This window comes from Lemur catta, chromosome 17 (assembly GCF_020740605.2).
Source record: "Lemur catta isolate mLemCat1 chromosome 17, mLemCat1.pri, whole genome shotgun sequence".
NCBI lineage: Eukaryota > Metazoa > Chordata > Mammalia > Primates > Lemuridae > Lemur > Lemur catta.
In genome coordinates this window covers 21,618,559-21,639,849 of record NC_059144.1, presented here as the reverse complement: position 1 = coordinate 21,639,849, position 21,291 = coordinate 21,618,559, and the positions used below count along the sequence as shown (strand labels likewise).

General features: G+C 40.3%; 1 protein-coding gene across 4 annotated transcripts in view; it reads right to left on the bottom strand.

Annotated features, from left to right (window-relative positions):
* Positions 1 to 653: 653 nt before the first annotated feature.
* Positions 654 to 21,291, bottom strand: part of NDRG3 (NDRG family member 3) — a 64,561-nt gene continuing 43,923 nt past the window's right edge. For 3 of the 4 annotated variants that reach the window (XM_045528638.1, XM_045528640.1, XM_045528641.1), the window contains 11 exons: positions 20,562 to 20,622; positions 19,998 to 20,084; positions 15,928 to 15,984; positions 12,891 to 12,994; positions 11,704 to 11,769; positions 11,535 to 11,586; positions 7,633 to 7,680; positions 4,645 to 4,680; positions 4,507 to 4,558; positions 2,069 to 2,197; positions 654 to 896 (listed from right to left, as the gene is read on the bottom strand). In XM_045528638.1, the coding sequence (XP_045384594.1) occupies positions 796 to 896; positions 2,069 to 2,197; positions 4,507 to 4,558; positions 4,645 to 4,680; positions 7,633 to 7,680; positions 11,535 to 11,586; positions 11,704 to 11,769; positions 12,891 to 12,994; positions 15,928 to 15,984; positions 19,998 to 20,084; positions 20,562 to 20,622 (793 nt within the window). In that variant the 3' untranslated portion in view covers positions 654 to 795. Of the gene's footprint in view, positions 2,198 to 4,506; positions 4,559 to 4,644; positions 4,681 to 7,632; positions 7,681 to 11,534; positions 11,587 to 11,703; positions 11,770 to 12,890; positions 12,995 to 15,927; positions 15,985 to 19,997; positions 20,085 to 20,561; positions 20,623 to 21,291 lie in introns of all 4 variants that reach the window. The other variant, XM_045528639.1, reaches the window with a different exon arrangement.

Genomic DNA, 21,291 nt, shown 5'->3' with positions numbered 1-21,291 from the left:
CACTCTGTAGAGCACTGACCCGCATCATCAGGCACTCAGCTCAGTCATCTGACTCTGTTTACATCCATTTGTTTTTCTTCTGTACCAGAATGGGCAGGGTCCATGTCATTTTACAAGTACCTTCCATGGATGCAGCAACCTAGTCGTACTTAGGGTAGCACTTGTCTCTGTATCATTCAAAACTGATCTGAGATGGTGGCTTCCTGGAATTACTCTTGGTACAGATATAGCCATTTCTGAAGAAATATCAGCTGGTCTCCTAGAGGATCCCAGACAAGTGGTTGTAGATTATCAAAGGATAGGCAGGACTCAGCAATCCCACAGACATGGCAGAGCTGAAGTGTGCAGCACCTTTCCAAGACCTCAGCTTCTCTTCCTTCATCACAAACAGCACTGTTGGGCTTCTCACAATGTTTGGTTTGAGGGAAATACAGACATGTCAGATGGAACTGGGATTCAGTCCTTGCTGAGCTTATTGGCTTATTGGGAAAGTTATTTATCCTGAGGCTTCATTTCCTCCCTATAAATGGACAGTGTCACTGGGTGGGAAGAGTGATCACATGTGAAAATGTTCAGCACAGAACCAGCATGGAGTAACCTGGTCCTCCCTAAACCCAGTGAGTAGCCTGAGAGAAATAACACCAGCAATCAGGTAACAATGAGACATATACAGCTTTATTAACAATCTGTACAAAGTCATCCTCCGGCAGAGTGATGTGTTCCTTATCTCAGCAGAAAGCAAACAATGTGTCCGAAAAGCCCCTTCCCGAGATTCGGAACCGTATAACCCTGAGCTTACATCGCAATGCCTCCAAGAGCTGGGCTGTCACTGTGTGGCAGTTGGTCTCCATGATCTTTCACCCTCCTCCAGCAATACTCTCTGGCTGGCTGTGACCCTTCATATAATAGTAGACAGGAAGCTGAAAACAATTTTTACCTGGACAGGGCTGCCCTTACAGGTGGGTCCCTTCCCTCCTACAAAAGGGAGTTCATAGGATTGAGAATCTTTCTGAGAAGTGAGTTCTGTATGAATTAAATTTAGCTTCCATTAAGTCTGCTGAAATCAAGGCTATACTTCACTCTTCCCATCACAGACGTGGGAGGCACTTCTTGTGGATATATGGATGTCTGGTAAGTGGTATCAGACACTGCAGCAACAGCAGTTTTGCTCTTACAGGGCCGAGGCCTGGCATTTTGTTTTCTGTCTTCCTATGCTAAGAGAGTCCAGTAATTAGACCACACTTGCTCCTTGGAAAAAACTCTGTTGTATCAGAACCTCATCATTCATGGGCTTCTAGTATTAAATAGAATGTATCCCTCCCTTTAATTTATAGACAAGTACACATGAATTCATCTGGACAAAGGGGTGGACGACCACCCTGCCTGCCTCCTGATGAACAGGCACCTTCTCCTGTTGGTCACAATCAGACAACGGTCCTAACAGTCATTATGATCTTCCACATTCCTCAGAGCTGCTCTCTCCTGAAGTCACTTTGCAAATCACGTTGACCAATTTGGAACCAAAAGAGAATGCAGCGGCCTACCCAACCTAGAAATCCGTTCTGCATATTTCCCTTAAAAACATCATTGATGATGCAAAAAAAGTCCCTTTTTTGTTTTGCATTAGCGCAACAAGAAAGCAAGTCTAAAATCACAGAACTATGTACACACAAACACAGACACGCGTGCTTGCACACACACAGAGTTGGGATCAAAGAATCTTATCCGATACATGGTTGGGGAGCATAGGAAAAAGCTGGCGAGAGAAGATATGGAGATTGGATCAGCTAACGATGTTGGAATGTTACAGTAATGGCATGGAAGTGGTTCTTGGTATGTACAAAAAAGGGGGTGGGCAGGCAGAAAGAATGATAAATCCAGGCTACTAGAGAGAGGTTCAGTGGCCATGCATGAGTTAAAGATAGCAGAGGCCGGTTTACTGGATGAAATGTTATATTATGGAGTAGTCATTTGAAGAAGGATGGACTTGCATGGTCCAGGGGAGGAGCATCTGCTTAGCAGGGCACCTCCATGGTCTAGGGTCTTTCCAGGACATCAGGGGACTCACAGGATTCTTGAGTTCCATTTGACTGATTGCTGGTGACAGACCGGCTGAAGGGACTTTCTCCAGAGCTGATGCTACTTGAGGTTGAGTGGGTCCGTGATCGGGCGAGCCGGGTCATGCTGGCAGATGGTACTGGAACAAAGAAGCAAGAGGACTAGAAGATGGAGCCCTGGTTATGCTCAGCTAATCTTGAAGTTTCATCAGATGTTTTATGTTTAGCCTTTCCAACCCATTTACAATGACACCCAGGACAAAATACAGCCATCCCCATTTTGCATTATTAGCTCTAGGTGAGTGGCAATATGCAAGGCTGCTTTAATCTTTTAGATCTGGTTGGAATCTCAGCTGATTCTAGCCCACAGCAGAACAAGGGGAAACCCTAAGTCCAGACAGAATATAGCTTCTTAGCTATGCCCACGCCATTCATACAGTGATTAGGAAGGAGGCTTTGGGAGCCCAAACAGGTAACCAAAACCTACAGTGCATGCAACACTAAACCAAAGAAAAGAAAGACAAACCACACAAGTATGAAAGTGTTTCACAAACACAGTGCAAGCCCGATACAACAAGACTACCATCCGTGTCCACAGGCTACCCTGACTACCTGGGGAGGAGACATGTAGGCAGGTGTGGGTGGAGGGGAGGGCTGGAGCTGACTTCTACACAGGGATGAGGCACAGGTTGCTGGGAAGGAAGAGCTCTGGGGTTAGGTGTTTAACTCAGACTCCTGTTATGCCACTGCTTGACCCTAAGGTCTTTCCAGCTTGGCTTGGACAGGGCCTTATATGGCATATCCTCCTGAGGCACCAGCCACTCCCTCAGCTGTCATTTCAATGCTGGGGTCAAAAGGTGCGCAAGTTCTCTGGGCACAGTCTCTGACACTCCCATGTAGAGTCACGGCTGCCCTTCCATTCCTGCCTGTGGCTGGGGATTAATACTAGGATCAGCAGGTGGTAGTGGAAGGAGGGCCCTGCCTGTTAAGTTTCAGCTACCGTTATGACCCTGGATTTCAGATCACAAGAGAAGGCCTGGCCCTTATAACCCGGTCCTTTCTTCCTCCTGGGGACCAGGGCTGGACCTATAGGCTCAACCTCTTGAGGCATAATGAGCCACGTTCTATCGGGCTCTCACTGCACAGGAAAACCGCGGACATGCTGCGGGCAGCCAATGCAGCCAGGAGAGCATGGCTGGGAGGCAGGGGGGTGGGGCCAGCACAGAGGAAGGTACCTGACTCGGTGCTCAGGTGACTGAGCTGCACATACGGGACTGGAAGCAGGAGGGACACAGGAAGAGGCAGGTTAGTGACCAGAGAGTGCCAGGTGGCAACCTCAGCTGCCTAGTAGACGCTGACAGAATCCTCTAAGCCAGGGATAAATTTTTATTTTAAGGTCCCACAGAGGAGGTGAGGCTGATAGATATTTCAACAGCATCTCAGAGGTTACCTTCTCTCAACTAGACAAAGGCAATTATTTTCCCTTCCACTATAAATAGTCATCTGCTTTTGATCAAAGGGGCTGGAAGATCACCTATTTCCTAGGAAAGGGATGAGAATGGGCTAGAAGAGGGAGTTCTGCTCCTTCCAGCAAGCCAGAGGGCTGTGGGTGTGGGCTCGGTTGGTAGCAGCTCACAGATGGGGATGACACAGCCACTCGAGACAAGACATACATGGTCCGCCTGGCAGGTACAGGGCTGCACCCAGGGGCCAGCTGCCCAGAGCAGCTGACCAAGTGGCTCACAAATGGCCGTTATCCACATTGATACCAAAGATAGGAGAAAAATCACCCTACTGGGTAAAGAGTTCTGTACCTGGGTGTAAAGGTTTTTCTTAAAACTCCAATAAAAGACCAAGCGTAGATAATTCTATGACAAATGAGAAAGCTTGGGGGTCTCACAATACAAGAGACCAGGACAACAACAGCATATGATATGGACACAACCTTGGACTTGCTCTAAAATACTCCGCAACTTTATCCCTATAGTGGAACAGATTTAACCAAGGACACTCCTCTTTTCTTCTGGAGTCTCCACCTTGTTTCTCTAGGCCAGGAGTTATTAACCAGCTGAGTTCAAATGCAAATCACTGCTAGGACAGCCTAAGCCTCAGTGGTTACAGACTGCCTTGGTTTGAATCATAGCTCTGTAGCTTAATTGTTACCCTGGGAAATGTACTTAGCCTCTCTGAGCCTCAGTTTCCTCTTCTATAAAATGGGACTAATAGCAGAACTTACCTCTTAGGTTAAAAATATATAGTACCTGACACAAGCTAAGTGCTTAATAAGTGTTAGCACATCATATATACGCGCAAATGAATGCTTCATAAACACCCTGGTTTCTACTTTCTCTAGTATAGGTTATGTCCTAAGAACTGTGGGCTCCCAGATGTCAAACTGACCACCATTATTCATAAATCTTTGTTAGAAAGAAAGTCGTGTACTACTCACTGTAGCCCATTCCCTGTAAAAAGTACTTGAAGGCCTCAGTGAGCTTCCCAGGCTGTGGGGACAAAACAAGCAGGCATTAATCTCTACATAGGCAGAGAGGCAGAATCAAACAGGTGCTTAAAAAAAAAATCTCCTTACCTGAACTACTTGAGGCAGTCCCCCACAGTCTGCCATCTAGAAGAGGAAAGACATGTAAGTCAGTTGGGACTTAACTTAAGCAACATGCTATGAATATCTCAAGCCCTGTCCAATAGGACAGAATTGAATTTCGGATTCCTTAACTTAAAGTTTAACTGCATCCCAGTTTACATCTCCTCAGTGCTCTCCTATACAAAAACGTGGACCCTAGCAATGATCTTGGATGCAAATCTCAAAGAATTATTTAAGGCTTATTTATCAATAAGCTGCAAGGCCTGACTTTCAGGCCCATGGTGGAAATTTTCTGTTGAGGTGTTAGGGAAGTTAACCACTGCTTTCAACCATGGTTCTGCCTCTGCCTGAAGAATGTTACTTTCAGAGTCCTCAAACAGTGTGACCCGGACATCTCGGTGCATCGTGTCTTTTAAGTCCCCTTCAACTCTACATTATCTTCACTCCACGAGTAAGGGGAGTTCTCCAATCAGGAGCTGATGCTGATTCAGCCACCTTGCTTGGTCAGCCATTTTCTTCTTACAGCTGGATTTGGTGAGGCTACTTTCCACCTCATAAACTTTTTTTTTTGAGACAGAGTCTCGCTCTGTCGCCCTGGCTGGAGCGCAGTTGCGTCATCATAGCTCATTGCAACCTCAAACTCCTGGGCTCAAGCGATCTTCCTGCCTCAGCCTACCGAGTAGCTGGGACCACAGGCATGTGCCACAATACCCAGCTTAAGTTTTCTATTTTCTGTAAGACAGAGTCTTGCTCTTGCTCAGGCTGGTCTCAAACTCCTGGCCTCAAGCAATACTCCTGCCTCAGCCTCTCAGAGTGCTACGATTATAGGCATGAGCCTGCACCCGGCCCAACCTCATAAACCTTTATAGCTGATTATTTTCACCTGTGCAAGGATTTCTAGGACAGGGCTTCATTAGTGTGCATTGGAATTACCCAGAGAACTTGTTAAAACTCAGATTCTTGGGTTCTTACCCTAGACATTCTGATTCAATAGGTCTGGGGTAGGGTTCAAGAACTTGCATTTCTCCCTTGTTAGAACAGTGGTGAAATTCAAAAAATATAGACGAGAAGAAAAACAAAATTTGAAAAAATAATTAAAAAAAAAAAAAAGAACTTGGATTTCTAACAAGCTCCCAGGTGATACATTTTGCAGAAAACAGTGTTTCTAGGACATGATGGCCAAACACAGCCCACCCTCTTCTTTCCAGCTGTTATATACTCTGTGCTCAGAGCATATCCTATTCAGCCTGTCATTTTTTTTTTAAAGGGACATGAACCCCATGGTTTTAATTCACTGACATTAAAACTTTCTTTGAGGGACTTATTGAGAAGAATGACACAGAAGACATAAAAGTTTGAGATTAACAAAGTACAGTCCCTTGAAAATTCTATGCTAAGGTTAGAAAGGAACATTTAACCTGACAAATAATATAACAGACCAAACTGTCACAGGCTGTATTTTCATGAAGGTTAGGAGTTAAACATGATTATAATAAAACCATAAAATAGTTCTCATATGCAGAAAGAGAATATTGGAATAAACTATTTCCAAGACTGATACCCATCAAATAGTTTGAGAATCAGTTCAATCTGCCATAGGAGTTATCCACTTTATTCCATGCTGTTATAGATGAGCATTTTTGCCCAGAAATTACCATGTCTATGGCTACTGTAGAGTTCAGTTTTGTGCTTACAAATACCGATTCAAACCTGAAGTGAAAAACAAAGCTGAAACCACGAACTTTTTTTTTTTTTAATTCCTATTTTAGACTAGCCCGTTAATTGCCTGGCATCCAGAACATTTTGAATTTGGTCACCTTAGAGCAGTAACTTCATGTTATATTTCTAGGAACTATGGGCTGCTTCTGGTGATAGCACTTCCCCTTCAAGTACAAAGAGAAAGGGAAGTAGGCAGAGGTCTTTCAGACGGAAAACATAGCAGTATGCAACATATGATCAGCATTTAAATCTTTGGATAGTCCAAATTCAAACAAGGAGTTCAGCTACCTAAACATTTTAGTAGAGGCTCTACGAAAAGCTAGGCTGAGACAATGCTAGGTTGAAACTTTTGCCTGGGGTATACTCAAAGGGTATACCCCTTTAAGACACTTGATACTAACCCTAGAAATTTAGTCCAAGAGTTCTTCTCTAGTTGCTCTAAGACAAAGAAAATGCATCAACCCTCAGCATTAGAAATGTTATTGGAAGCTTCCTTACCAGTACAGCAGGATTTAGCATGTGAAGAATTTCCATCCATTATCTTAATTCTCACATTAAATAATGCTTATGAAGTTTTTAATTACATGGGAAAATGCTATGTCATAAAGTTGAGGGAAACAAATATAGGGCTGTAAATACCCTCTGATTTAAATGATACAAGAATGTATAGGAAAAAAAATACTGATATTTTACCACAAGTTACCTTTGGGTGGTAGGGGTAGGGGTAATTTAAATTTATTTTATTCTTTATGTTTTTCTTTATTTTTCCAGTGTTCTATAATGAGAATATGTTCAGGAGGAAACATTTTCAAAAAAGAGAATGAGGCCAGGTTTGGTGGCTCACACCTGTAATCCTAGCATTTTGGGAGGCTGAGGAGAGAGGATCACTTGAGCCCAGGAGTTCAGTACCAGCTGGGGCAACATAGCAAGACCCCCTCTCTACAAAAAATAGAAAAAATCAGCCCAGACTGGAGGCACACATGTGCAGTCCCTGCTACTCAGGAGGCTAAAGTGGGGGATTGCTTGAGTCCAGGAGTTTGAGGCTGCAGTGAGCTATTGATGATGCCACAGCACTCTAGCCTGGGCAACAAAGCAAGACCTTGTCTTAAAAAAAAAAAAAAAAAAAAAAGCAACGAGAGAATCATAGAGAGAGAAGCTTTGCTTCTTTCTGGGCAACTATTCCAGAAAACACAGTAATTTTGAAGCCTGTATAATTTCCTTGCAAAAGGTTTAAAGTGAGGGAAGATGACACATTACCTTTAGCAAAGTTGTATTTACAGGGTTCAGACGGGAATTGCATTCAACCTAAAATTTAAAAAAAGGAGAAAACAATTTTATAAATTGCTAGAAAAATAAGAAATAGCTGGGCATGAGAATGATCTTGCAAGATCAACAACTCAGACAGAGATGGCTGAAGCAGCCAAAGAGACTACCAAAATACATAGAGATATATTTATATGATGTACTTTATATCTGATATTTCTGAGTAGATCTAAAAACTGGCTAATTTCACTTTCTGAATCTATTATAAGTAGAGTCTGTAAAGAATTACATGCTGAATCTAATTCTTCCTACTGAGTAGCTACATAACACGAAGGCAGTTACCTTACCTCTTTAACGAGTGAACTAGATAGTGGCTCTCTCCAGCTGGGCTCTCTTGATGGCTTCTCAGCACAACTGGCCATGATGACTGAGCCCTAGGCACCCACCCCGCCTCCCTTCTCACTCCTCTCCCAGGCTTCTAGGGCAGTGAGGCTGCTGTTCCTTCCATCCTACCTCTTTTCTGCTTCTAGGTCTTTGGCTATCCAGTCTAAAGTTGAACTCTTCCGATTTTTTTCTCACGGCAGCCATTGTAATGAAGAACTATTAATATAACCCTGTGCATTTACATATTTGGTATCTTGTACTCTTGTATCCGTGAGGGCAGGGACCTCTAAGAAAATGTTTTGAGGGACAATCTCTGGGTCCAGCAATGTTTTAGGGCTAATTTGATCAACCAGATCTCTCTTTTAACCTGTTTGCCAAGAAAACCTGTGTTAAGAGTTTAGAATCCAGTGGGGTGAAAACATATAATACAAAGCAAAATGAAACCACTTCAAAAATTTCACAACTGAGCTGAATGATGAGTAGAATTTCTACAGATGGATGAAGAGAAGAGGTGGGCGTCTGAAGGCTTCCAGAGCTGGGGGGGAGGCATAAGCAAAGGCCTAGGAGGCGGGAAGGGAACGCTACAGAGGCAGCCGTGAGGTGAAGGTGCACCGAGGGGTGAGGCTGAGAGCAGGCTGGAGCAAACCGTGGAAGGCAGGAGGCCACAGACAGTGTTTGAGGTAACAGATTTGAGTTGTTTTAGGACAGCAGTGGCTATATGACAGGCTGCAGAGGCAGCGAGCCAGTTAGGGAGTTATTAAAATTACTGAGAAAGAACCAGTATTAGAGCTGAACTTTTGCTCTGGGGATTGCTGGTGGGCATGTATACAAAACTCTTCTAAAATGAGGGGATAATCTAAAAGCCAGGATCACCAAATCAGAGTTTTGATTTGCTATATACAGAGGAAAATGCAGGCAGTGATAAACAAATGTACCAGTTTACTATAGAATGTGCATTAACTCTAAAGAAGTAGAATTTAAAAACTGGATCCCTAACTGTCAGACACGGTGCTTAGAACATAGTAGATATACTACAAATATTTTCTGGAAGAATGAACTCCCAAGTCTGGGTTTAATATATTGAATCATAGTTTCCTTGATTCACTTTGTAATTTCTATAACATTATAAGAAGTCTTGATATCTGGTAGGCCAACCATAATTGGTGGTTTTTAACATGGCTACTCTCTCCCCAGCTCCCTGAATACAGAGATTCCATTTTATTTTCATATTCCCCATAGCACTGAGCAAATAGGAGATGCTGAAAAAATGATGTTAAATTAATAAGTGAGCAAGAACAGCTAGCAACAGTGACTAGAACTTGTGGAGTGTCTTCTTACTCTTCCATTCCTCTTAATCCCTACCAACTCGTGGGATAAAATGCTCTGGCACAGGAGCTAGGTTAGACTGTGTGAAGATGAGTATCTACTCTGTGGCACAGATGGGCTCCTGAAGTTCTTCTCTAATAAACATCGAGGGTGTGGAAATCAGAAAGAGGAAGAGAACTTATCTATATGGCTAAATTACATAGTTTTGAAAAATAATTGCAAATGTTGCTTTAAGTCTACGCAATTTAAAAAAGGCAAATAACTTTAGACCCAAGATTCATGGAAATACTTAATTCAGTGTAATAAGGGAATTCTGATTAAGGGTATTTTCGAAAAACAATCCTATTTTCCTGTTTTAAGTAAATATGTTTATTAAAAACCATTTTTGATAGATATTTTTATAGCATGTATTTCCCATCTCTTTTAGCCTGAAAAGACTGACCTTTACAAACCTCCTTCTTGATAAATTGGGATCACCACTATAACCTTATTACCTTTGGGTAATTTTATCTAAGGGGGTTGGGATTTAGGGTTATTTGTCTCTGTGTGTAAGCCATGCCATGTATTTTATATCAGACACAGAACATTTTATAGGGCAATGCAGGGAGACGTGAATATATTCTATCTTCACATCTATTTCACCCTATTAACATTCTCCCTGCCCCACAAACCTACTCACCTATGTCTACACCTCTGTTTATTTATTAGACTCCATTTCCAAAAAGCCTCACTCCTCAATGTTTTATTCCATATAGGGCAGAAGTAAAGGCAGCCAAAGAAAATCAAGTAATTTCACACAGATACTTAGTTAAGTTATATATACTGTGGAAAGGCATAATAGACATATGAAAAACTATCAACTTCAGGCTGGGCATGGTGGCTCATGGCTGTAATCCTAGCACTTTAGCAAGTCGAGGCCAGAGGATCGCTTAAGAACAGGAGATTGAGACCAGCCTGAGCAAAATGGCAAGACCCCCATCTCTACAAAAAATAATTAGAAAAAAATAGCCACATGGTGGCGCATGCCTGTAGGCCCAGCTACTCAGGAGGCTGAGGCAGGATCACTTGAGCCCAGGAGTTTGAGCTTGCAGTGAGCTATGATGATGCCACTGAACTCCAGCCTGGGTGACAGAGTGAGCCCCTGTCTCAATAAATAAATAAATAAATAAAATTCCAGTGGACACGGTGCAGTGAAATAGGCAATTTCATATAGTGCTAGTGGCAATATACCAGTATATCCTTCCTGGAAAGGAATCTGGCAAAATGTATTAAAAACTTTATAAAGGGATTTTAGACACATTAATTCCACTTCTGGAAACCCATCCCAAGGAAATAATCAAAGATTCAGTCAAAGATTTTATAAGGATGTTGAGTAGCAACATTATTATTATTATTTTTTGAGACAGGGTCTTGCTCTGTCACACAGGCTAGAGTGCAGTAGCCTGATCATAGCTCACTGTAACCTCAAACTTCTCAGTTTAAGTGATATTCCTACCTCAGCCTCCCTAGTAGCTGAGACTACAGGTGTATGCCACCATGCCCAGCTCATTTAAAAAAATTTTTTTTATAAAGAGGGTATCGCTATGTTGCCCAGCCTCGTTCTGAACTCCTGGCCTCAAGTAATCCTCCTGCTTCGGCCTCCCAGAGTGCTAGGATTACAGACATGAGCCACTGTGCTGGGCCCCAAAATCTTGTTTATTTAATATAATCAGGTCTATGTTAAAGCAAAAGATAACAGTTTGTCTTTGGGTAATAGGATAATAATTTCCCCCCATCCTATTTTAAATTTTTTTCATATTTTTTCTATAATAAGCATAAATCATTTTTATCAATGTGCTCTGTCCTTGAGAAGGAGGTAAAGATATGGTGGTAATCTATTTCAGATTGAAGGCTGAGGCTGCCAGAAATATGACAATAAGTAAATGGTGATTAGTTATACTATTTCCACAAAGTGAATTGTACCATACAAAGCAATCAAGGGCAATACTGATGCCATGTGATGAAACCTAGTGACTGATGAGGAATTAATTTTCCAAACTGTGTAACAAAGAGCAAACCCTGACATATGCAATCAGAAATAACAAAAACTAGTGTTTACCAACTGTTTCTAATGTGTCAGCAGTGTGCTACATACATTTCATTACATTTGAATCTCATTCATCTTCATAACATCAGGACATACTTACCACAGCCTCAACTGCAGGTGAGTTGTCCCCTACCACCAGTAAAGTTGAACACCTACGTAAAGGCAAAATTTGAGGAGTTACTCAGCAAATAGGCACATCAACTCCACTAAGCACTGAATTAGTCTATGGAAGATACTTAGTGATTCAGTGGTGAAACTAAGGGACTTACTTTAATGTTTTTAAGTTGTTATCATTTTGGCCCAGAATGGGTCTTCTAATCCCCAGGTCTCTGCGTCTAGGAAAACAAAGGAGAAACGATGCTCTTTCAGGTAAAATCACAGCAACTCAGGTTATTTCCTGTCAGAATCACCAAGATGTATCAAGGAATGTGGAAACTATCCTCTGCGCCTGAGGAGGGAAGGGCCCTGTGTGCTTGTTCTTGCGCAGCCACTTCAGTGGCATCCTGCGTGGTCCAGAGTGGGAATGAGGCTCCTGACTCAACCCTGCGGGACTCTGTGGGAGGTTATTTAATAAAAGGAGAAAATCTCAAAACTCAACAGTAATGCTGCTGAAGTCCTCAAGTCCCAAGTGTTTAATTTTCCAGCTAGTTTACAGGGATAAATTCCCTCCAAGAAGGGAATGACTTATACTTTTTTTGGTGGTGGTGGTGGTGTTTTCCTTGTTAACTAACAGAGTTTAGCACAGAACTTAATCTTTCTGGTTTCAACTAAAAACAGGGAGGCTCTGTTATACAGAAGAAATAGCTAGAGAGACAAGGTTCAAAGTCTGGCTTTGCTCCTTACTGTATACTGGCTGTATAATGTTGGGTAAGTTACAGCTAATCCATTTCCTCAATCTTTGACCATGTTCCCAGGAAGTTAAAAGGAGCTAACAATTTTACCTTGGAGAAGCTAGTCCCAAGATAAGATTCAGCACTCTCTCTCAGTGACTGGGGGAGTGTGACAGTTAAGTTTTGGAATACACAAACAAAAGAGAATTTACTGGTGTCCATGTGCTACTTCTGCCTGATGACAAGATATCAGCAAAGACAAACTAAAAATCAAGGCCCATGACTTCTCTCCTTTGTCTTCCCTATGTGCATTTTCCTGTGCTCCCTCAATTTATTTGTGTGTGTTTATGTGTACATAACTTAGGTACCTTTTGTCTCAAAACTTCTTAAAACTACAACTGACATTTGAACATGCCCGAAACTGCTTTTAGTTCACTTATTCTTTCTGAAGGCTGTTTTCATATGTCTTAAAGCCCTTCCAGTTCTACTACGGTGAAACAGCACAAAAGCAATCCCATCATACAACAATGGGAGTAGTAGTTATTACCCCTTCCCCTCTCCCTTAAATGCCAATTATCTTTTTAGACCTTTCTGCATTTAAATGAAGGAATAGGAAACAATTGTACCCATTATAGGAGCCCAGGAAGAGCTGCAGGTTGTCTTGGTTGATATCTTGGGCAATATGCAGTCTGTAGGTCTGAATCAGGTCCAGGTTGGCCTGCAACTCTTCCTAGACAATTGAAAGAAGACATAGGTAAACTTCTGAGCTGCAGAACAAGTCCATCTTTCTTTTTGAGTTATGGTCTCACTCTGTCACCCAGGCTGGAGTACAGTGGCACGATCATAGCTTACTGCAGCCTCATATCCTTGGGCTCAAGTGATTCTCTTGCCTCAGCCTCCCAAGTAGCTGGGATTACAGGTGGTTTGCATTTTCAATGTCAAAAGCCAAACCATGCTGCCCATGATGGGAAATAGGGCACATCCTGGGCGCTACTGATGTACTGGCAGGCTGAATGGCTAAAACCTTTTTTATTTGCACCAGACTGGTTCGGTGGGTATATTCTGTATCAGATGAGGGCACCAGAGAACCTATTATGGATTCAAGTACTAGCTGTGGAACTTAGGTCCCCTAACCATTCTGAACCATGGTTTCCTTATTTGTGTGGGTTTTTATTTTATTATTCTTTTTTATTTTTTAGAGATGGGGGTCTCACTATGTTACCCAGGCTGGACTTAGAGAGTCTCTGGGTCCAAAAACTCTGAAGGATCATAGTAGCTGGGGTCTTAAAACTAGAAGGCTCTATCTTATCAATGGCCAATAGATGTGAGGTGAAGCTTTGCAAGATATGCAAAGCAGGTAGGCTCTAAATGGCTAAAATATGCTTGTTTGCGCTATTTTTAAACAAATTGGATGCGTAAAAATTTAATTTTGATGCCGGAGGGCTTTTGAGCTAATAGTCTGTAGTGAAGACATAAACAACCTAGGAGCCAATCCACAGAGGCCACCGTTAGCTCATTTATACTAGTTACCAAACCAGTCCAGACTAAAGCAGAGGAGAACGCCATGGGAGAGAATTCTTCAATAAGATGAAAATGACAGAATACCCGATGTACTTGACTATATTGAACAAGGAGATTTATATTAACAGGGGAGAGAGTCTGAAATGTTGATAATACGTAGAATAGCAAGCAATACAAACAAAAATAAAAATAGGACAAGTATTAACTCAAGAGAACACAAAATATTATACAGAAAAGTAGTCATGGCCCAGCTCTGAATAACATTTATATAGATATATGACACTATAAATGGGAGAATTTGATCTAACACAAATTATGTTATATTGGGAAGATAGGGTAGTGGAAAATACAAATGTGTGTCATGGGGACAAGGGGTGTGTGTGTGTGTGTGTGTGTGTGTGCGCAAGAGAGAGAGAGAGAGAGATATCACCTGCCATAATGGAAAGCCAACGGATAATGCCTACAAATGAAAAATCAACAAGTGGAAATACATGCATCTTTAGAGAGATGGAGGCAAAGAGAATTTAGTGCATATGTCCAAAAAGACAGGTATAAGAATGTTCACTGCAGCTTTATTCAAAATAGTAAAAAAAAAACCCTGAAAACAATCCATATGTTCATTCACAGGAGAATAATTTGTGGTACATTAATACAATGGACATCTGCTACACAGTAATAAAAAAGAAGGAACTCCTGACACATGGAACAACATGGATGAATCTCAAAGACAGTATGTTGAGCAAAAAAGCCAGACCCAGACAAGTGAACGCTGTATGATTCCATTTAGGTGAAGTTCCAAAATAGGCAAAAATAATCTATAGAGGTAACAGAATAGTGAATACCTGGTTTGGGTTGGGGGATTCATGAATAGGAAAGGATAAGAGGAAACCTTTGTGGAGTGAGGGAAATGCTCTATATCGTGATTTGGGCAGTGGTTACATGGGAGTATATATAGGTAAATGGCCATTGAGATACACTTACGATTTGTGCACTATACTGTATGTAAGTTGCACCTGAGTTTGAGACAGAGCAATATGGAGGCAAAACCCAAAAGAATCAGCTAGAAGAATTAGAGTGGTTGCCTCTAAGAAGCAGAAAACGGGGTGGGTGGCAGATTCTTTGTAATAAGCCCTACAGAACTTCTCTACTCTAAAATATATATGAATTTGTAACTTTGATAAAAACATAACAAAATAAAAGAAAGACTATGGGCTTTGGAGTTGGCCTGACCTGGATTCAAATGTCAGCCCCACCACTTATTATGTGGATAGTCGTGGCAAGTTACATTGCCTCTCTCACTGTTTCCCTGTCTTAAAATTGGGCTAATAGAACCATGTAAAAAAATAACTGAGTTTGTGCATCTAAAGTACTTATCATAAATAATAAGTACTCAGTAAATGCTAGTTTTCTCTCCATCTACCATCTTCCTTCAGATGATATACAAAATTAACCATGTAGACTGCAACTGAGCACCCATGAACCCTATTTATGCTGTGCTCCTCTCCCTACTCCAAACACCTCACAGCTCTGATCCCATTACTCACTTACTTGATCACTCCTTTATAGGTTACCAACCTTACTTTTCCCTTTGGAAAGAGGACCTGGGTTCCCCGACCCACCAGTTGAGTCCCCCTCCCCCACTCAACAATTATCCACATGATAACTGCAACTTCCTCTGTAGAATTCAGTTTCCTCACCAGTAAAAAAAAAAAAACAAACCATGAGGACTGAACAAGATAATCTCTAAGGTTCTTTTAGCACTAACATTTCATGGTTTCTTTTTTCCCCTGAAATTCCTATTTCTGTGAAGCCTTTCCCAGACCTCCTCATGGCTCTAAAGATGTTTGGAGAAGCACGTGATGTTGTCAAACACTAACAGATGGCTCGCTACTTACAGGAACAGGTGGGGAGAGACGCTGTCTTCTCTCATCTCTCCAAATGTCAAGAGCCATGTGGCACAGAGTTAATGCTTCTCCCATAAGACTGACTGGCCTTTGCAGGACCACATGCCTCTCAGCCTGCACTGGAAGTGTTATCTGCTAGGATCAGGTAAGTTCTAAGGTACCCCTTCTTTCCTGAAGTAAAATAAGGATTCACATGCAAGCAGATAAACACAGCCCTCCTAGTTGAATAGGTACTTACCTGCCCAAAGTGATGAGCCAAAATAATGTCTACAATATTCGTTGTCAAGCCTGAGAGCTAAAAAGATAACGACTCTGTGTCAAGAGAGTAAGCATATATAAAACTTTATCAAACTGTCCACTTGAAATTAGTGCACTTTATTGTATATATATTATCCCTCAAAAAAACAAAAAAAACCCCACATTCAGTGTCATACATTTTCATCAGATGGTGCTTTCAAAGAAACAAGAGAAAAAGAAATATTAGTAAGTCAGAAAAAGACTAAGTCTCCCTTCCCCAATAACAATAGAGGCTGCTTTGAAGTCGAGGGCTGAAGAAACGCCAGCTATGCCTTTGAAAACTCAAGACTTGGAACTCATGGCTATTTGCTACTTCATTCCTGTCTGTATTTCTGCATTTACATTGGATTTATGGCTGATAAGGATCGACTTATAACCACTCCAAAGCGGCCCAAGAAACAAAAACAAATTTTTTTTTCTTTCTTCCAGTTTTTCCTATCTTCATTTCAGTGGGAGGAAATGGCTATGTTTACAGAATGCTCTTGCGTTTTGAACATTTTTCTCCTAAATCTTCCCATTTCAAAATGATGCACCTCGGTCTAATAAATGCAGCAATCTGTGTAAACATACAGACTGTTAAGTCTATTTTCAGAAAAATTTCCAACTCAAATTATGTTGTTGATTCCTCTTAAGCCTTCTTCCATGGTTTTATAATGAATTCCTACTGCTGACTTGGATCTGGGGTGAAGTACTGAGCTGGGGGTAGGAATGGAGAAGAGGAGGTGAGAGAGACAAACATGGATATGGAGGGAGCAGGACCACATAGTCCCAGAAAGATTAAGGAGGAAAGAAGTCCTGAAATCTTCATATGAGTTATCAGGTTATAAATTAAGTTAAAATTATCTTCAGAAGTTAAAGATAATTAGAATAAATAACCAATCTCACTTCATTTTTAATATTAATAAATGCTCATAAATCTGAAGTTTTATAAGAATTTTACTAGTTGTCACATGTGATGGAGAGTGTTTGGGTAAGTGTTAATGTATTCACATACTAGATAAGAATTAGGACAAATTTTACATAAGTCAGGCTATAGGGAAGAACACCAACAGCATCTGGCAATAGCACTGTTAATATGTTTTATCCAAAGCTAGGGAATACATCATTTCTCCAAAACTTAAATGTTGGGGGAGATGGATAAATTGTTTAGAATCTGGTCTACTGGTAAGTAGAATATTTTAATAGTTTAAATAATTGTAAAATTAATTTATGCTTATCATAGAAAATTAGGAAAAACTAGAATATGAAAAACATCATTGTAATACTACCAGCCAAAGATGTAACTACTAGCAAGACATTTTCCCTCTTTGCTTATGCATATGCATTTCACAAAATTGGGATCATATTATATAGCTTTATGTCTGTTTTTCACTAACATGAGAATTTTCTCATTTCCTTGAATAACCAATTAACATAATTTTTTTATTGTACAGTTTTCCACACAATTTTGTTAACGTGTATTGTTGGCACTTAGGCTGTTTCCATCTTTTTGCCTTATAAACAATGCTTTAATGAATATTCTGGCTCTGCAACTTACTAGTTACTTGACGTCAAGCAAATGACTTAATTTTTTCATGAGATAATAATGGTACCACTTCACTGGGTTGTCCTGAGAATGAAAGTTTAAATACATATACCAGATTTAAGAATAGTGCCTGGCACATAGTAAGTACTATGTAGGCATTACATTTTTAAAAAAACTATTATCTTTCTATTTAAATCTTTGTAAGTATCACAAACTACACTTCAAATAAGTTCTTAGATGTCAAATTATTGGATCTCATGGTTTCAGTATCAATATAGACTATTAATACATGTGACCAGTTGGGTGGTAGTGTTTTAGAGACTAAATCCTCCAGTGGTGCATTAGAACAAACATTCAGGGTGACTTAGAAGTATGTAGAAATAGACATTTGTTTAAAAATGAGATTAACACATCAGGCATCTTTTAGTAGGCAATAAAGGCTTAGGTTATTTTTCTCTCTGGAAAACGTCCCTATTTTAATTTAGAATTCTACAGTTTCAGATTAAAATAACACACAAATAACATTTGTACTTCAGCAAGAAAATGTTCCAAAACTGCTTCCTTTCCAATCTAAAAACAGTAAATTATTTTTAGCATAGGTGAGTTCAATGCAAATGGGATATAATATAATGCTTTTTTCCTTATGCCCTCTTTTTACTTAGGTTTGGTACTGGGATTATTTATATTTGTAAAATCATTAGCATTCCCCTTTCATTTCCTATCTCCTTGAACAGATTTTAGAGGTTAAATTCCTTCATTTTTCAGTTAGCAAACATCAATAATCCACATGTCTTTGGGAGCAGCAGGACAGATAAACTGTTTGGGTTCATTGAAGAGAGTGATTCATTCATTTATTTCATTAAAAGAGTAAATATGTAAACCACAGACTAGGTGAAGATATCTGAGATACATGTATCCAGAGAAGGACTTATATGCAGATTTTTTTTTTTTTTTAAAAGGGCAGGGATATGAGGGCAAAAGACATTAACAGGCATTCCACAAGAGGATATTCACGAAGAGGCGCTTGATTTCATTGCCCCTTAGGGAAATGCAAATTAAAACCCAGTATTATTTACCTATAAGCACAGCTTAAAATTTTTAAAAATGGTATAATTAAAAATTATTTTAATGACTAAAGGTATTTTGGTGATGGATACCACATAAAAACTAATATTACAAATAAAACGGCTCATCTTTCACAAAACTTAAAAGGACCGATAATATCAAATGTTGATGAGGATGTGGAACTGGAACTTTCCTGTGTTGCTAGTGTACTGTGAACTAAAATAAAATCTTAAGGCTCAACCCTCGACTGGCTGACTGAATGGACCCCCTCATGGCCAAAGGAACATCCTAAAACTAAATTGCCCACCATGAGGAGGGAGGTCAGACATGCCTCATCGTGTTCTCCTCCCTTCTTGAGGACATCGTTTGTAACCCATTAACAGGCCTAAGGATATGCAAAAGACAAAACTACAGGTCCTCAATTTACACAACAAATATTTGTCCAGTGGCTCATCTCTGATAAACAGCTCTTTATGTTAAAACATTCCGAGCCTTTAGACAAAGCTTCATGTCTTTAATCAATTACAAGTCAAAGAATCTTTAAATCCACCTATAACCTGTAAGCCCTCCCCACCCCTTCAAGATGGCCCACCTTTTCGGGCCAAATCAATGTATGCCTTCCACGTATTGATTTATGACTTTCCCTGTAACCCTGAAATGTGTAAAACCAAACTGTCACCCAGCCACAGCAAGTCCACTTGCTCAAGGCTTCCTGGGTGTGGCTCCTCTGGGTCATAATCCTCAAATTTGGCTCAGAGTAAATCTCTTTAAAATTATTTTACAGAGTTTGCCTTTTTTTCTTCCGTTAACAGTATAAACTGGTCAAATACTTTGGAAAACTGTTGGTAATATCTACTAAAGCTAAACATACAACTACCCCGTGACTCAGCAATTTCACTCCTAGGTATAAACCCAAAAGAAATAAATGTGTATGTCTACTGAAAGATGTAAAAGAATGTGCATAGCAGCTTCATTCTTAAGATCCAAATAACAGGAACAACTTACTCTGTGTATTTTCATAATAGGCTACTAAACAGCAATTAAAAAGAACTGCTGCTACACAAAAGATGGCAGAGTCTCACAGACAAAAACATGAATGAAAGAAGCTAGACACAAAAGAATACATTTTCTATCATTTCAATTTAAGAAAATATAAATCTGTTTAGAAACAGATAAAAAACTATCTAATGGTGATAGAAGTCAGAGGAGTATCAATTAGGAAAAGGCATGAGGGAATTCTCTAGAGCTGGCAATATTCTGTGTATTGATTGGGTCTTAATTACATATGTAAACATTCCTCAAGCTGTACACTTAAAACTTTGTGCTCTTAACTATATATATTCCTTAATGAAAGATATAATAGATAAGCTGTTTTGAGAAGGGTGAAGATGAACTGATGGATACCTTCACTTGGTACTTACTTTGGAAGCTGCCCAGTCAATCCAGCCTTTAGCGCAAGGGTCAACATTAATGAGCACAAGGCCTTCCACAAGCTCTGGATGATTGAGCTGAGACAAAGACAACAACATGAAAGTTCCATTCCAACAGTTCTTCTAAAGAGTTGGAACATGGTTAATCAATTCTTACCATGCCTTAATGCCTGACATTTGATTCTTTTTTTTTTTTTTTTTTTTTGGAGACAGAGTCTGGCTCTGTTGCCCAGGCTAGAGTGCAGTGGCATCATCATAGCTCACTACAACCTCAAACTCCTGGTTACAAACTCCTGCCTTGGCCTCCCAGAGTGCTAGGATCACAGGCGTGAGCCACCTCACCCACCCTAGGCCTTCCTTTCAATTGACAATGTACTGCCCTCATCTGTGGTTTTTCAGGTACTGTAAGTACAAAGCAAGACTCCATCTGAAGCAGACAGAATTTACAGAAAAACTGACATAAGACCCAGAATAGTGCCTGGTCATTTAACACAGCACTAACATCTGTGACCTAGGCAGTGCCTCAAGGGTATCGAATCCTGTCTACATACTTACTGCAAATCTGCTGAGGATGTAAGCTCCAGCTCCAACTCCAATCCCAATGATGCTTTTCAGACTGTGAACGGGACATACCAACAATTGACAGAGTCGACTTCATTTGGAGGTAGCATTATACAGTGGAAAGAAAACAACCCAAATCCTGGCTCTGACATTTATTAGACGTGAGAATTTGGGAAAGTTTTTTTTTTTTTGGTAACTTTCTGATCCTCAATTCCCTACCTATGAAAAAAGGATACCACCACCTACTTTTAAGTTGGTTTTAATGGCTAAATAAAATATGACTGAAACCTGGGAATTATCCTTGACTGCTTACTGTCCTATCACCCCAGTATCCAACCCATCAGCAAGTCACATGCAGTTTATCTCTAGAATGTTTCCATCTATCTCCATCTGCTTCAGCCCATCCCCTGACAGCATCTAGTATCAAGCTATCATTATCTCTTGCCTGGATTACTGTAATAGTTTAACTGTTCTTCCTGGTTTTTCTCTCTTACTCTTCTCCAAACCATTCTCTCCACAGCAAGAGTAAAATTTAAATAGCTTTACTGATGTACAATATACATACCTAGAGTGATCATTTAAAAAAAAACTAAATTGGATATCACTCCCATGCGTAAAACTCTTCAAGGTCTTTTCTTTACATTTAGAATAAAATCACAGATTCTTACCTGATCTGTTAGACCTATGTAATCTGGTCCTTGTCTGTTTCTTGAATTTCACTCCA